The sequence below is a fragment of the Diceros bicornis genome, chromosome 12 (assembly GCF_020826845.1).
Source record: "Diceros bicornis minor isolate mBicDic1 chromosome 12, mDicBic1.mat.cur, whole genome shotgun sequence".
Taxonomy (NCBI): domain Eukaryota; kingdom Metazoa; phylum Chordata; class Mammalia; order Perissodactyla; family Rhinocerotidae; genus Diceros; species Diceros bicornis.
Genome location: NC_080751.1, coordinates 41,299,230 through 41,316,998, shown reverse-complemented (window position 1 = coordinate 41,316,998; position 17,769 = coordinate 41,299,230). Strand labels below are relative to the sequence as shown.

Sequence of the window (17,769 nt, the reverse complement as noted above, 5' to 3'; positions counted from 1 at the left end):
AATGCTCAGGGAGCAGAAACAAGAGAAGACGTTACTGCTGGTGGGGCGACAAGCATGGTTACGTGGAGATTATTTGACCTGTGTCTTAGAGGATAGTTAGAACTTTTAACGGTGGACGTAGGAAATAGCAGGTAAACGTTCCAAATGGACTTCCCTGGGGTGGGGAAGTGCACAGCAACAGTCTCAGATGTGTGAAGGGCAGCTGTGAAAAATAAACCTGAAAAAGTAGGATGGAGGCCTCAAATACTGTACTAAGAATCTATTCTTGATAATAAGCAAAAGGAAGCCAATGAAGGTCTTTGGCGCGGTGTACATCAAAACTGCGCTTACGGACAGTTAAGCCGGCAAGAGGGTGAAGGGTGGATTGGCAAGAGGAGAGAATTCAGGCTGGGAGACCAAACAGGAGGGTGCCGAGTTGAGGCAGAGGGAATGGAAAGGAGGTGACTCCTACAAGAGGCTCTAAGCTCTAGGTGTGACGAAGGCCAGGAGTGGACGCTCCCGGACAGAACTCCCTCCGGAGTTAGGGGCTGGGAGGAGTCAAAGTCATAGCCACACCTCCAAGTGACGTCAGGCTGTCGGATGCGGCCGATGATTGGCTACCCCTGCCGCCAGTCGGGGAGGAGGCGGTGTCCTGCCCCCGCCCGCTCCGGGCTCGGTGTGAGGCGGGAGCGGGCTGAGAGCCCGGGGAGCCCCGCGCCAGGCTCGGCCGGGATATTGGGCGCTGCCGCTGGGGTCTTACAGCAGAGGTAGGCAGATGGGAAAGGCCCGGAGCCGTGGGGCTACCCCAGCTCGTTCGCTGCCCGGGGATCCCCGCCCCCTCGAGAGCCGGTGGTCCCAAGGGGCTCGCCGGGCCGGGGATGGGGGCGGCTGGCGGAGCCGGAGGGCGGGGACCCGGGGGATGGAGCGGGCTGGAGTGGGATAGAGCAGGACTCGCCTCCGCGCCTTCGGCTGCAGCCCCGGGACTCGACGTCACCTCCTCAGTGCCCTCGGGACTGGGCTCTCGGCTGGGGGCGGTGGCCAGCGGCTCCTCGCCCCCTGGTCTCCCGTGACATTTTGATTGAAAACGCGGGGCCCGGGTCTGTGGCGCGGCGCGCGCGGTCCTGGCGGGTGCACCCGGGAGTCCCGCGTCCCCGCGCCGTCTGGCCCATGCAGTTAGGGATGCTGCGGCTCGGCCTCGGCTTCTGGAGAGCCCCACTGTGATGTCGGGGGCGAAACTTCTCAAAACTTGAAAGAACCATTTTCTACGCCTCGAGTTGCCAGAATGTCAAAGTGCCTTTAGGTGACCTACCGTGAAACTGCTCTGACCCTGAAGTTAATGGACCACTTTTAAAAAGACGGAACATTTGAGCCATAGATTTTGATGTGCGAAATGCCATGGAAAGAGAAGTTGAGCCATTTACGCTGTAAGAGCTCTAGTGCTGTGCTACCTGCAGGTCACTGCTTTCTTTGTGGAAATGCCAGTCGCAAGCCTCGACCACACAGCGGTGTGGGTCTCCAAGGAGCTTGGAGTGAGGAGCACGGCTGTTCTGGGCAGTGCCACCGAAGAAGGGCAGACTCTGCTCAAGTGGGGCTGGGGGGTGGTCGAGGTTCCTTAACAAGGCATGCCTCAGTCTGGTCAATAAAGACATCTTTTCTGCTTTAGAAAAAAAATTAGTTACCGGGCCAAGTTCAGCTCTCCCTTAAGAGGAGAGAATTAAAAAATATGAGTGGCTACGCTGAGCTTCATCGGGGTAAGCCTAAGTAGATGAATTCTTTCTTTTCTTTTTCTTTCCCTTTTGGGATTTGGAAGAGAAACAGGAAGTCAGAGATTCAGAGAAAAGAGCATTTACTCTACCATTGTAAACAGTTTATTTGTGTCAGTAAATGTTTCCAAAAGTCATTGGGGGTATTTGGAAAACCAAGACTTTTTCCTGTCGGCTGCAGTGAATTATTTTCAAATTCAAAATCTAGAAATGATATTTATTTAGCAAGTGATTATAGCTCCCAAAGCTGTACAGCTAGGTTCTGTAAAATCAGTGGTAATGGAAAAGGATGGTGGATATTGTTTAAAATTAGAATCTTTACTCAAGATGGTGCATTAACACAAAAGTTACTTTATACTAACTGGAATTACAGAATGAAATGAGGAAATCAGGTGTCTAGACCTCAGGTTGAACCATTAGCCAACCAGTCTGTAGTTCTGAATTTTTTTTATTATGACCCTATTAATAGGAAATGCAGACATTAAATGCCAATTTAATAATATTCTTAAGGTTTTGCTATTTCACTGTAAAATATATAATTATCATAACTAAAATGAATAGGTATGTTTAACTTAGAATTTATTTATTGTGTCATTTTCATAACGAAGTACTCTTGGTAAGATACATGTATGATACTTGTCATATTTGAGGTTAATAGTTACCTCTAAATTATTTGAATTAATGGTGGGATTCTTGGCAGGGATAACCACAAACAATGGATCATTAAACTGTAAATGTTGACCTAATATACATGTATTTAAACTGTTACTTTTTCTTTACTCACTTGTAAATATATGCTCTTTTTTAAATTGAAGAATAATTCACAAACCATATATTTTACACTTTTAAAGTGTACAGTTCAGTGTTTTTTAGTATATTCATGGGGTTGTGCAACCATCAGCACCATCTAGTTCTAGAATATTTTCATCACTCCAAAAAGAAACGCCAAACCCGTTGGTAATCAATCACCGTTGCCCTCTGTTCACAGCCCTTGGCAACCACTAACCTACTTTCTGTCTCTTTGGATTTGCCTATTTCATATAAATGGGGTCATACAATATGTGGCCTTTTGTGTCTGGCTTCCTTCACTTGACACCTAGGGTAATGTTTTCAGGGTTCATCTAGTTGTAACATGTATTACTACTTGATTCCTTTTTATGTGGCTAAATAATATTCCATTATATGGATATACCACATTTTGTTTACTCATTCATCTGGTGATGGACACTTGGGTTGTTTCCACCTTGTGGCTATTTGAAGAATGCTGCTATGAACATTTGTGTACAAATTTTGGTGTGGATGTATGTGTTCAGTTCTCTTGGGCATATACTTAGCATTGGAGTTGCTGGGGCATATGGTAACTTTATGTTAAAACTTTTGAGGAACTGTTAAAGTGTTTTCCAAAGTAGCTGTACCATTTTTACATTCCCAACAGCAATGTATGAGAGTTCCTATTTTCCTTCATCCTCACCAATACTTGTTATTACGTATATGTCTTTTTTATTATAACCATCCTATTTGGTGTACAGTGGTATGTCATTGTGATTTTGATTTGCATTTTCCCTTGTAGCTAATGATATTGAGCATCTTCTCATGTGCTTATTGGCCATTTGTATCTCTTCTTTAGAGAACTGTCTATTTAGATCCTTTGCCTATTTTTTAATTTTTTTTTTATTGTTGAGTTGTAAGAGTCCTTTAGATATTCTCAATACAAGTCCTTTATCAGATATATGACTTGCAAATATTTTTTCCCATTCTGTGGATTATCTTTTCACTTTCTTGATGGTGTCCTTTGAAGCACAAAAGTTTTTAATTTTCAGTAAGTCCAATTTATCTATTTTTTTCTTTGATTGCTTATGCGTTAGGTGTCATAGCTAAGAAACTGTTGCCTATCCAAGGTCACAAAGACTTATGCATATGTTTTCTTCTAAAAATTTTAGAACTTAGCCCTTTACGTTTAGGTCTTTGATCCATTTTGAGTTAATTTTTGTATATGGTATTAGGTGGGGGTCCAGATTCATTCTTTTGCTTGTGGGTATCCAGTTTTCTAGCATCATTTGTTGAAAAGACTGTTCTTTCCCCATTGAATGGTCTTGGCACCCTTGTCAAAAATCAATTGACTGTAAACGGGAGGTTTTATTTTGTAGACTTAATTTTATCCCATTGATATATATGTCTATCTTTATGCCAGTAATACACAGTCTTGATTACTGTACTTTGTAGTAATTTTTGAACTGGGACATGTGAGTCCTACAATATTTTAAGATTGTTTTGGCTCTTCTGGGTCCCTTGAATTTCCATGTGAATTTTAAGATCAGCTTGTCAATTTCTGCAAAAAATGCAGTTGGAATTTTGATAGGAATTGCATTGAATGTGTATATCCATTTGCAAGTATTGCCATCTTCACAATATTAAGTCTTCCAATCCATGAACGTGGGCTGTCTTCCATTTATTTAGGTCTTCTTTAATTTCTTTCAAGGATGTTTCGTAGTTTTCAGAATATAAATCTTGTACTTCTTTTGTTAAATTTATTCCTAAGTATTTAATCCTTTTTGATGCTATTGTAAATTGAATATATTCTTTATTTCATTTTCAGATTTTTCCTTGCTAACATGTAGAAAAACAATTGATTTTTGTATATTGATCTGGTTTCCTGAAACCTTGCTGAACTCAAATAGTTCTAATATTCTTTTTGTGGATTCCTGAGACTTCTCTATGTACAAGTTCCTGACATCTGAAAGTAGAGATAATTTTACTTCTTCCTTTCCAATCTGGATGTTTTCTATTTTATTTTCTTGCCCTGGCTGGAACCTCCAGTACAGTGTTGAAGTGGCGAGAGTGGACATCTTTGTCTTGTTTCTGATCTTAGGCAGAGCAGTCATTTACCATTAAGTATGATGTTAGCTATGGGCTTTTTGTAGATGCTCTTTATCAGGTTAAGGAAGTTCCCTTTTATTGCTAGGTTGTTGATTGTTTTTATCATGAAAGGGTATTGGATTTTGTCAAAAGTTTTTTCTGTGTCTATTGAAATGATCATGTAGACAAAAGTCTTTTACTCTGTTCATTTAGTATGTTACATTGATTGATTGTCATTTGTTGAAAAATATATACTCTTTATGTTATTTTTAAAACTAGAAATTTTACAGTAGAACATAAAGAACTTATTTTAAATGTAGAGCAAAAATTAACCAACATGAAATAGACTTTTCTTCTTGCTTAAAATAGAAGAGTGTCCCTACATTTCTGTACAATGATATGAATGGTTCAAGACTTAAGGACGCCTGTTTCAGGATTGCCTTTTTTTTTTTTTTTTTTTTTTGTGAGGAGGACCAGTCCTGAGCTAACATCCAATGCCAATCCTCCTCTTTTTGCTGAGGAAGACTGGCCCTGGGCTAACATCCATGCCCATCTTCCTCTACTTTATATGGGACGCCGCCACAGCATGGCTTAACAAGCGGTGCGTCGGTGCGCACCCGGGATCCGAACCGGCGAACCCCGGGCCGCCGCAGCGGAACGTGCGCACCCAACCGCTTGCGCCACCGGGCTGGCCCCAAGGATTGCCTTTTTTAAAAAATATTTCATCCATACTTTTTCTTTCCTTGTCCACTCTAAGGCTAATGAGGAGAGAAATGAAGTAGCAGGGGAGTTGCGAAAAAGTTTGTGACTGACAAACTGTGTTATTTACTCCTTAATCGTTGATGGTAAATGCTAATGTGAATCTTTGATAGTAAATGCTAATGTGGGTAATGAAAAAAGTCATTAACAAGGCTGATATCCTTAGAAAAAACTCAGAAAACAATGAGGTGAGGCTTCTATAAAAATGACGAAATGAACAATTTCCAGCTCTGCAATTATGTTTCCCTTAAATTATGGCTGGAATTTAGGAGCATCTGGATGGTTTGAGATGGTTGAGGTGCTTAATAAAACAATTTAATAAAGTTATAGCCTTTGTAGAACAACTCTGCTTATATTTATTTCTAAATTATTGGGTGATAATGTCAGTATTAATGTGAAAACTGATTTAGGCACAAAACAATATTTATGCTAGGAAAATAATCTTCTGTGGGTTTTAAAAACTGGTATAGGTTTAGGAAAGGGTTATATTACAACAAATATTGGGAAAATAAACTTGGTTGATATGTGAGGGAGATGTATTTTTGTAAAACAAAAGAACAGAATAGTACAGTTCAAATGCAGTGCTATCCTGGGGTTCTAAGAGTTGTGCTGTCACGTACATCCCACCACTAGGGCTTGGCTCCTGCCGGAGATCCATTCCTAATGCACATTTTGTTAGTTCATAGCAAGGGCAATTCAGAAATACATTATCAAGACATTTATTAAAATGACCTGATAAAACATTAGCAAACATTTAAAACTACTTTTATGAATCCCAGAGCTGGAAATAATTGTGCTTCCAAAATCAAGTAATAGTTTTTTTTGCTTTAGAATTTCAAACTCAGTTTCCCTGTCTCCTGGCTTCACCCTTACAAGGCTCCTCCGTGGGATTAATCTCCTCCAAAAGAAAAGTTAATATCATGGAAAACACTGATTCCAGATTTACTTAATGTAGCCGATTCCAAATTTCATATTTATATGTTTTCTTTTCTTGCACCAAATAAAAATTATGCAGACCTGTCCAGGGTCATAATACTTTGCCCAGTTAAATATGCCAAACGATTTTTGGCTTGAAAGGCAGCCTGGACCTGGACAAATTTAGGTTGATGGTAAGTAATGATTACAAACTAAGCCATAATTGTAGCACTGGCACGAAGCGTATTTAGGTTATTCAATCATGCTACTGATTGAATCAAACTGTAATAATTCTGTAAATTTACAAGTGTGGTAAAATTCTGGGCTGATAGATTTTAAAAATCTTGTCTGTTGGGCAGAGCTAAAATAATAACAGTACTCTGTGTTTGTGTGGTGCTAATATACTGTCCAAGGTGCTGTTAAAAACAACAATATTTAATTTGTTCCTCACAACATACTCATGAGGAAGAATGATCCCCCTTTTTCTAGATTGGGTAAACTGAGACACAGAAAGTTTAAGATACATAGAAAGGCCTCCAACCCTGGTCTCCTGTCTTCCACTAAGTTCTTTCCATGAGCTATCACCAGTTCTGGAATTTATCTTAGAATTCAAAACTTGTAACTGGATATTGTTAGATGGTCACTAGAATGTGTACATTGGATAATTTAATGAATTATCCTGAAAGCTAATTGGTATTATGCCGTTTGAATGCCTTCTTTTCTAGAATAAATATGGCAGAGCTTTCTGAGACAGAAGGACCAGTAGATTGGAAAGAACGATGCGTAGCCCTGGAGTCCCAGCTCATGAAATTCAGAGTTCAAGCAAGCAAGATAAGAGAGCTCTTGGCAGAGAAGGTAAGCTTTTCTCCCTAACCTATGTCATTAAACATCAGCTATTTGGGGCCTATTTCATTTATATTAAATAATCCCTGTATTTTAGGGGGTAAGCATATTTTAAAAAGTGAGTATAATTTAACTTTTTGTCAGGGCTTTGAGGCTATATTTGGCATATTCTTTTGCTGGTTTTACAGTAGATTGGACATTAAGACAAAAACCAGTTCTTTGCAAACACTAGTGGAATATATAAGAATTCTGTGTATTTGATGAATGTGGAGTTCATTCATTCCAGAGAGAAAAGCTATAATTTATTTGATTTTACTAGAGGAGTGTGACAGCATTTTGATCTACTAAATGTTTAGGAAAATCATGTTTAAAGTGATTGTAGAAGAACGTTCCCTATTGATTGTAAAACGTGTTTGTATTGCATTTGAAAGTATGCACCTGTTTAGGAATTTGTGTTGAGTAGCTAATCACTAAACTATCGTCTGGACTAGAATTGAGTTTAATATAATTATATGCTTCTCTTAATAGTTCTAATCATGTAATTAAAATTTCATTTATGTCATGGAAATTTTTTTTGCGTATATGTGTGCAAAGCTGATAGATTAATTCATTCATTTGTTCCTAAATTTAACAAATATTCATTGAGGGCTGATTTTGTGCCAGACACTGTTCTTAATGCTACAGTTACATCTGTGAACAAGACAACCCATGTTTCTATTTCCAGGGAACTTGGATTCTAGACCTGCACTGTCCAATATGGCAGCCACTAGCCACAAGTGGCCACTTGAAAATGAGGCCAGTTCAAATTGAGATGTGTTGCAAATGTAAACTACACCCCGGATTTCAAAGATTTAATATGAAAAAAGAATATAAAATATCTCAGCAATAATGTTTACATCGATTACATGTTGAAATGATAATACTTTGGATATTGGATTAAACAGAAAATATTAAAATAAATTTTACCTATTTCTTTTTACTTTTTTAATATGGGTACTAGAAAATTTAAAATTACACGTGACTCACGTTATATTTCTATTGGACAGTGCTGTCTAGATAGATGGATAAATGATATCATTGACCATTCAAAACCCATCAGAAGAACTTATAGGTGATTATCCAGTCTGCATAATCCTTTTGGGATGGAGACTGGTACATGTATCACATCTCCAAAAAAATCTTAAATCTTCCTTCCATTGCTAGCCGAGAATCTCTTAGCACAGAAGTATTCTAATAAAATCCAGTAAAACATCATTCAGTTTAAACTTTCTTATATATCGTCTTAAATTTTTGTGCTTTAACATGTTTCAGGTGGAAAGAATAAAGTTATCCTATTCACTTTGGGTCACAAGGTAACCCAGTAATAGGCTTTGTGGAATAAATCCCCAAGATCAAATTGCTTTATTTATCAATATTAGAATAAAAATTACATCCTGAAAAAAAAATCCCAGTTTGCATATTTCCAAGTTGGGAAGCATATCCTAACTCAAAGTTAGTCACTCATGCTTTGTCTTTTTCTCTTCTCTCTATAAAAATCTTTTCCCAGCTTGTACTGTTATTTATCTGATATTTTCCACAGTCCCAACCACCACATACAATGATTTTGTCAAGATCACCAATTATATCCTTGTTGCTAAACCTCATGGACGTTTCCCAGGTGTTGCCTTAGCCATTCAGCAGTTGGCACATTGTTGACCACAGCCTCCTTCTCAAACTTTTCTTGGTTTCCTTGACTTCTGTACTCTTCTGGTTTCTTTTTGGATTAAACGGAAGTTATGCTTTTTTGGGTTCCAATTAATTGACCTTTAAATTCTAATTTTTTTGGGGCAACATTTGTTTTGTTCTTTAAAGGCATGTTGCAACAAATTTATGACTGCCCATTTAAAAAAATTTTTCAGTGTTATTTTCTCTGTAAGTAAAATTTTAAATAGATTTTTGATTATCAATTTATTAGATTTTCTTTTTTCTTTGTCAGTGAATAAATATTGAGAGAAATATTATTTCAAAATTACTATTTTAGTTGTTTCTTTTTCTTCTTTGTTTTTTCATTTTTTGGTCTTCTGTATTTTGTATCTGTGGACTTAAATCCTTTGACAGATCTAAGAGATGGAATTATTCAAATGTGTTTTATACAGTGGAAAGTGGATAAGTATGCCAAGTTACTCATGGTTTTCCAGTAAATATATTCAACGCCAAAATGGGAATAATGCTTTTCACAATATTTTCTGTTATATTCCATTATGAAATGTTTTTCTCTGGATTAAAAATTATATTTGGTACCCACATGTGTTTTAATAAAAATACCAAATATTTATTGATTTATTTTGTGCTAAGCACCTCACATATATGATTTATTTAATTCTTATAACAACCTGTGAAATAATAAATTCTATTGTTCCCATTTTTACAGATTAGGAAACTGATGCTTACTGTGTACCAGGCAGTATTCTAAGTGCTTTATATATATTAACTTTTTAATCCTTATAACAACCCTATGAGGTAGGTACTAATATTATCCTTATTTACACAGGAGGAAACTTAGGCACATAAAAGTTATTTAACTTGCCTGAGTTCGTGCTGAAAAGTAAGTGATGGAGCCAAGATTTGAAACAAGGCGTTCTGCTTTTAGAGCCTGATGCTTAGTCATCACCCTATATGGTCTCTCTAGTGTAGTTTTTTTTTTTTTTTTTTTAGTGAGGAGATCAGCCCTGTGCTAACATCCGCCAATCATCCGCCAATCCTCCTCTTTTTTTGCTGAGGAAGACGGCCCTGGGCTAACATCTGTGCCCATCTTCCTCCACTTTATATGGGACGCCGCCACAGCATGGCTTACCAAGCAGTGCGTCGGTGCGCGCCCGGGATCCGAACCAGCGAACCCCGGCCGCCGCAGCGGAGCGCGCGCACTTAACCGCTTGCGCCACCGGGCCGGCCCCTCTCTAGTGTAGTTTTATTACCACATTCCTTCCTTTCTCTGATATACTTACCCACCCATCTATTTTGTCTTCTCCTTTTCAGCCATGCAACATATAAATCCATCTCTGCTTGGGGGCAGGTTGTGTGTTAGGATGTGTGTATGTATGTAGTAATAACAATTACATAATATTACATATTTTTCAAAGCAAACCTTATTGCATTGCTTCTGCGTGCCAACTTGAGTCAAATATTTCATTCCAGAGGCCAGTTTGGTCCCATCCATAACCTTTGTTTTTGTGTTAGAACAAGTTTGCCCCAAGGCTTCTCCCTAATAGTTCTCCATAGCATCCCCTGAAGTGGATGCAGGCCTAAGGCTGAAGATTCTTGAGAGAATTCTAATTTGATTCTTCAGCTCTTTGCCAGGAATTCTGTCCAACTTTTTTTTCCTGCAGCAGTTCATAGTTCTTAGCTCTATTTTATTGGCGTTGACTATAGGCAGCTAACACTAGGTGCCAACTATGGTTCCTAAGCTTTTACTACAACCATTAGTTAGTGTAAACCCCACAGGAACCCTATGAGGTAACTATTATTATTCCCAATCTAAAGATTTTGACATTAAGACTGAGAATATTTGAGTAATAGGCCCAATATCACACTGCTAACAAATAGCAGAGCTGGCATTAAACCGTAGATCTTTCACACTTTTTTGTGATGCAGCCAGGAGAGTGCCTGCCACATAGAAGTAACTCATTATTGTTTTCCTGTATCTTTCTGAATGGACACACTGGTTAAGTGTACAAGGAGATGACTTAAACAAATGTAATTACAGATTGATGGGAGATATCTTTCAGAGCTTTTTTTTTAGGATAAAATGTGTGAGATGATCTCAGAGTGTTTTTGTAATTAAAGATAGGTTTCAATTATATCTTACATATTTTTGGAGATGGAGTAGGAGAATACATGGGATTTTTTTTAAAACTATTTTGCACCTATTTTTTTTTTTTTCCCATCACAATTTCGAAGTAACTTAGAATGTTGAAGCTTGTGAAGAAAAAGGCCTTATTGAAGTCTTGGGCAAATAGTGCTGTAAGTGGGAGTGGTCTTTAGAGGAATTTAAGGAATGGTGTTGGAAATATCTCTAGTATGCCAAATATAAACTCTTCAGGGAAGCTGAGATTTAAGTAGTTTTTCTACTTTACAGTATAACTAGTTAGTTTTTTGAGTCAGAGAGGGAAAAGGGAAGGTTTCTTTTTAAATTGAAGTGAATATTATTTCCTCTGAGTTAGATTTTCAATGAAAAAGAAAGGGCGAAAAATACGAAGAAGGCAGCATGGCCCACATAACCTAATGCTGCCTTTACCTGATACAGCGCTGCTGTCTGGGATTTCCTGCCACTCAACCTTCCTTTTGTGAATACCATTCCCCTGAGGTGGTCTAGGATTCTCTCATAGGAATGCGGAGTCCCTGGACAGCATAGTATTTGCTGTCATCTAACAGTCCAGTAACAACATCACAATTACCCTATTTAAATTACTCCTCTGTCCTCCACTGCCTCACCTAATATTTCACAGTGCCTAACAGAAATTATACATATAATGACAATGAGACTTTGCAGGCTAATTTAAATGTCATTTTTTGGGCTACTGACTACGGATATTACTTATTATAATAAAATAAATAAATGGTGGTAGAGTCTTTCATGGGTTCTATGGGGAAAAATCAGGAAGAGAAATACTTGGTGGGGAACTGCTGCCCACATCAGAGAGTGTGAAGGTGCTAAAGTCTTCTGCCTCAAGTAGCCAATCTATTAAACAAGTGTATTTGTATACAATGCATGGAACAACCAGGGGACTGCTGAGTATTACGTGTGGTGGTTATGACTCAAGATCAGTGGCAGGTTTCCCTCTGCCGCTGGCTGCTGTGTTCACTCTGGCTACAGAGGGCACTTCTATTGTAGTAAATCAAAGCACAAGGCTTAGAATTTGCTACTTCATTTTGTTATTGTATAAGTGACCTGTTCATAAAGTACTTATTTTTGTCCAAAGCCTGCTGTGGGGCAACACATCATTTCAAGTTTCTTTTAGTGACTTAGTAGTATGGATTAGTTGTGGAATTGACCCAAGCTTTACATTATAGTCTACATTGTAAAAGTGAAAACTTACTTGAATATTTCCTGCATTGGTGTGGGTTTTTTTTTTTTTTAGTATTTTGCAAAGTTCTTTTCCAGCTTGAATGATTATAAAAACAATCACTCAAAATTAAAGTATTGCCATTCATACTACCCTTATGTTTAAACTGATTTTAAAGTGTTCTAAACTTTTTTGGATATACTTAATGTATATTTACATTTATGCAATGTGAAGCGTTCATTATTTCCCATCTGTAATATAGATTGTGAAAGTATAGTCATTTTATTTTATCAAAGTTCATCCTTGCTTTTAAATAATTTTTTGGAAAGAGTTGAAACCTTCATCCATTCGTTCATTTGTTCTTTCATTCATTTGTTCAACAAACATTTGTTGAGTTTCTGTTATGTGGTATTCATTACCCCTGCCTCAACCATTGTTATGAAAGTAAATAATACACCCAAAATCTGGGGAGAGACTACTTAGCTTATTTCTTATCCAGTGGTACAATTCTGTTAGAATCTCAAATTCCAAATTTAGCCTCCCTTGCTGTTATGAGAGGTTCGGGGATTCAATCGGAGACGTAAAAGGCACTTTCCACTCCAAACAAATGGACTGAAGGTATATTTTATTATATAGAGGATAGTAAAGGTGACAGTCTGCAAACAGATCCAAATAGGTCAAATATTAAGAGGGAAAAAACATCAGCCCGACTGGAAAGGGAAAACACCCACATCGGCTGAAGAGAAATGACACAAATCAACCAGAAAGAGAAACACCAGGTTGACCAAAAAGAGAACACATCAAATCAATTACTTCATATCAAATCAATTGCTTCACATCAAATCAGTTACTCACAACATCCACGCCCCACTGCCGGGAGAGCCCTGTCAATCGACACGGCTGGGCAAGGATCACACGTCCTGGGCAAGGTGTCCCTTCCACAGGTGGAACTCTCACCGGGTCTCAGTTTCCAGCAGTTTTTATACCATCAGTAATTTTCAGAGTAAGCAATTACAGAGTTTGCAGAGCAAGCATTTAGTGTTCCCATGTACAAAATGGTTATCAGTGGCATACGTGCACTGAGCCCCCTGGCTAACATCCCGGCCCAGTAGTTGTGTACGTGCATTGTTCTCTTTGGTTATCGTCCCAGCCCGGCACAGATGGCCAGTCCATCCCGTGCTACGACGCTCCAAGAGCCTTGAAATGTTACAACTTGCAACTCCCTCCGTGAGAGAAAGGCCAGTTCCCATCACACAGAAAGCAGCTTTTATATTTCTTTTTGTGCTGGTGGCTGTAGGTCAATGGAGCGGCCAAACATGGCTGTACTCATGTCAAGACACTTGCTTATACCTCTGTCCCTGTGTTTCCTTCTGTAATAGGTTCCTTGAGAACATGCAACTTAAAATTGTTCCTATTATGAATGTTAATAATGATTTTAAGTACTGATAAAAGATTCCTTAGGCTTAACGAATAGCATCCAAGGACAAAAATAAAGACAAATGCTTTCATGTATTTGGGACTGATTTTCATATGGTTCTGTTTAACTGTACACTGTATGTCGAGTTTATAAATACCAAAACAGCTGTGGTTCAACTGAAAGAGCACTAGGGAATCAGAACATGAAGACTCAAATCTCAGCCATGTCGCTGGCTGGGAGCATGAGCTTATACAAGGCATACTCATTCTGAACATCAACTTCTTAATCTTTATAATGGGAATAACAATTTCTGTCTTATGAAGTGGCTGTGAAATAATATATTTAAAAGTTTCTAGTTGCTAAACACTAATTAGAATTTTTTTAAAGTTCTCTTCTATTCCCTGAATTATTTTTCTTTCCTCTGGGATTATTTTCCATTTTTATGTTCGTTATTTTTTTTAAGGTTGCAAGCTTTTCTCAAATGTCTGATGATCTTTGGTGGTCTGTTTGTATTTAAGAATGGGACATCTGAAAAGTTGACCAACAATTGTGTATAAATAGTCAGTGCTGGTCAACTGTCAATCTTTGCTTTAGGGTGAGTGGGTGGGAGACTGCCTATTCCACCATGAGCCCATAAATGCCACCGTTGTTGGACTACTGCCCTTCAAACAATTCATTCAATTTTTTAAGAGAATAATGTTTCAATTTTTTAACAGGAAGTAAATGCTTAGCTGCTGGACGTTTGGCACATGGGGATAAATGAGAAAGTTTCAGGGAGTTAGTTGACTCTAAGGGCCACATATTTTCTATTAATAACCCACTATTTTTGGTCCCACCCCTCACACCCCCCTCTAGGTCTTTACAGGGTTCTGCAGAGCATTTAGCTCTCAGGAGGAGAAACTTAGGACCCTCCAATCCTTATTCTAGGCTGTGGTTTTAATCACTCTGCTTCACCAAAAACAACGGGATTAAGTGAATACATGTATGTGTGTGTGTATATATATATATATATTTTTTTTTTTTTGTGAGGAAGATCAACCCTGAACTAATATCCATGCCAATCCTCCTCATTTTGCTGAGGAAGACCGGCCCTGAGCTAACATCTATTGCCAATCTTCCTCCTTTTTCTCCCCAAAGTCCCAGTAGATAGTTGTATGTCATAGTTGCACATCCTTCTAGTTGCTGTATGTGGGACGCCCCCTCAGCATGGCTGGACAAGCGGTGTGTCTGTGTGCGCCTGGGATCCGAACCCAGATCTGCCGGTAGCGGAGCGTGCGTACTTAACCGCTAAGCCACCAGGCCGGCCCCCAAATATATGTATATTTAATGGTAAGCTTGTCACCCCACTCCTAGCCTTCTCCCATGTGGCTCCTAAAATGCTTGCAGCCAAACATTTCTCCTACAAGAGAGATTGAAAGTCTCTGAGGAATCTTAGCCCAGGGGGAAAGAGGTAATAATGCTGACATCAGGGGCTGCCCAACAGAAAATCTAGCCAGATCACCTAATGTTAGAGTGCATGGTCAACAAGCCCCGTACACGTGCTAAAGCTTCTAGTCTGCTTTTCAGTCCCTTACCCTTAAACATAAGTAGGCATCTCGTGAATGTCCAGACATCTGAAGAAAGCCTCTGACATGAGAGATGAGAACAAATGATCAGAAAAAAACAGTATTGCCTATGCAGGGAAAGGGAAACAAAACAAAGCAGAACCCTATCATTTAATATTCCCAGAGAGAAAAGATATTGCATCCAGGAAACAAGGAATAGTCAGAGAATAAAAAAGAACTCTTGAAAAATTAAAAACATAGTAGAAGAAATAGCAAATTTAATAGAAAGGTTGGAATATAAACTTAAGGTAAGTTCCTGGGAAGGAGAAAAAAATGTTAAAGAGACGGAAAACAGGACAGAAAAGATGCGAAATTTAGAGGACCAGTCTGATATGTCTAAGATCTGAATGATAGAATGTCTGGAGGGGAGAAAAATCCATGAAACAATGCATGCAAGTTTTCCAGAATTGAAGGACACAAGATTTCAGATTGAAAGGGTCTACTAAGTACCTAGCACAACAGATAAAAATAGTTTAACCAAAAGCACATCATCGTGAAAGTTTAGGGTATATAGACTAAAGAAAAGATTCTGCAAGCTTTCGGAGAGAAAAAACAGGTCACGTACAAAGGATCAGGGATTAGAATGGATTTTTAAGACATGCAAGGTCCCATGTAAACTTTCTGAGGAATCTCCAGAAAGATGTTCTTGATTAAAAGGAGGAAATAACCAAGAAAGTGGAAGGCATAGGATAGAGGAGACAGGAGATGCAACGTGGGAAAAAGTTGAAGGGCCTCCCCAAGAAGACAGCTGTGCCCAGAGAGGAGAGCCAGTCCAGATGGGTATAGGTCAGAGGCTCTGGGAACTTGAAGAAGATGAACTTGAAGAAGATGTTCATTCAGCTGTGAATGAACATCTTGAGAGATGATTTAGACAGTGGTGGGAATTTGGAGTTGAATTGTTGATAAGTTCATAGAAAGCTAAGTAAATCCAAGAATAAGACATTTAACTCTAGGGAAAAAGGTTATGTAGCAAAGGAAGATGTAACCATGGTTTACTACATGGTTCATCTCTGAATAGCATACATAGTCACAATAATGCTAATCCAGAATAGTCATTTAACCAAAGGTAAAATATAAACATATTGGAAGAATGGGAGTATATCTGTGTTGATGGCGAGATCAAAGAGCTAAATCCCCATTCTCCATAAAGGAAGGAAGTGAGAAATCATTAAACTAAAAAAGTCAACAGAAATAGAAGCATGTTATTTAGAACATGAAAATAAATATTAAGAGAATTGTCTAAAAGTGTAAATTATTGGGGCCGGCCCCATGGCGCAACAGGTTGGGCGCACGCGCTCCGCTGCGGATGCCTGGGGTTTGCCGGTTCGGATCCTGGGCGCGCACCGACACACCACTTGTCAGGCCATGCTGTGGCGGCGTCCCATATAAAGTAGAGGAGGACGGTTACGGATGTTGGCCCAGGGCCAGTCTTCTTCAGCAAAAAAGAGGAGGATTGGCATTGGATGTTAACTCAGGGCTGGTATTCCTCACACACACAAATAGAAGAGTGTAAATCATTTTTATTAATAAATCTTATGGAACTAGTTGATACTTTGTGTATTTATGGCTTTGATAAACATAAAAACAAACAAAAATTAAATTTTGAAGTAGGGGCCAGCCCTGTGGCATAGCAGTTAAGTGCATGCGCTCCGCTGCTGGCGGCCAGGGTTTGGATCCGGGGCACACACTGATGCACCGCTTGTCAGGCCATGCTGTGTTGGCGTCCCACATAAAGTGGAGGAAGATGGGCATGGATGTTAGCTCAGGGCCAGTCTTCCTCAGCAAAAAAGAGGGGGATTGGCATGGATGTTAGCTCAGGGCTGATCTTCCTCACACACAAAAAAATTTTTTTTGAAGTAAATGGAGTTGTTCATTCTTTTGAGAGGAAATCTTAGATGCATTCAGGATCAAGATTGTTATATCTTCCTGATAAATTGCCCCATTTATAATTATCGACATTCTTTATTGCTAATAAAATTTTTGGTGTTGAAGTCTCTTTTGTCTGATTTTGATATTGCTTTTTGTTAATATTTGCTTGGTAGATTTTTCTATCCCTTTGCTCTCAATCTCTTAATGACATTTTTCAAGTATGCTCTTTTAAATAGTATATAGCTAGATTTATTTCTTTATCCAACTAGTCAGATAATCTCTTTAAATATATCTGAGGAGCCGGCCCCGTGGCGTAGCCGTTAAGTGCGTGCGCTCTGCTGCTGGCCGCCCAGGTTCGGATTCGGGGCACACACCGACGCACCGCTTGTCAGGCCATGCTGTGGCCATGTCCCACATAAAGTGGAGGAAGATGGGCACGGATGTGTTAGCTCAGGGCCAGTCTTCCTCAGCAAAAAGAGGAGGATTGGCATGGATGTTAGCTCAGGGCTGATCTTCCTCATGCACACACACAAATATACATATATACATATATCTGAAATCATAATAAATGTATTCTGTTTCTATGTATCAGATTGGTGAAGTTTTCTTTATCTCCCCCCTTCCATGCTTCTTTCCCCTTCTGTTGCTTTGGTGCCTATAGACTGAATTTCTCTTCTTTTAAGTGGTTATCCTTAACTCTTTTTTAAAAGAAAGGCCAACAT

General features: G+C 38.9%; 1 protein-coding gene across 6 annotated transcripts in view; it reads left to right on the top strand.

Moving 5' to 3' along the window:
• The first annotated feature begins 670 nt into the window (after positions 1-670).
• Positions 671-17,769, top strand: part of PLEKHH2 (pleckstrin homology, MyTH4 and FERM domain containing H2) — a 106,587-nt gene continuing 89,488 nt past the window's right edge. For 2 of the 6 annotated variants that reach the window (XM_058551335.1, XM_058551334.1), the window contains exons 1-2: positions 977-1,403; positions 6,998-7,127. In XM_058551335.1, coding sequence (XP_058407318.1) covers positions 1,375-1,403; positions 6,998-7,127 — 159 coding nt within the window. In that variant the 5' untranslated portion in view covers positions 977-1,374. Of the gene's footprint in view, positions 747-976; positions 1,404-1,426; positions 1,731-6,997; positions 7,128-17,769 lie in introns of those variants that run through there. The other 4 variants (XM_058551337.1, XM_058551336.1, XM_058551338.1 and 1 more) reach the window with 4 other exon arrangements.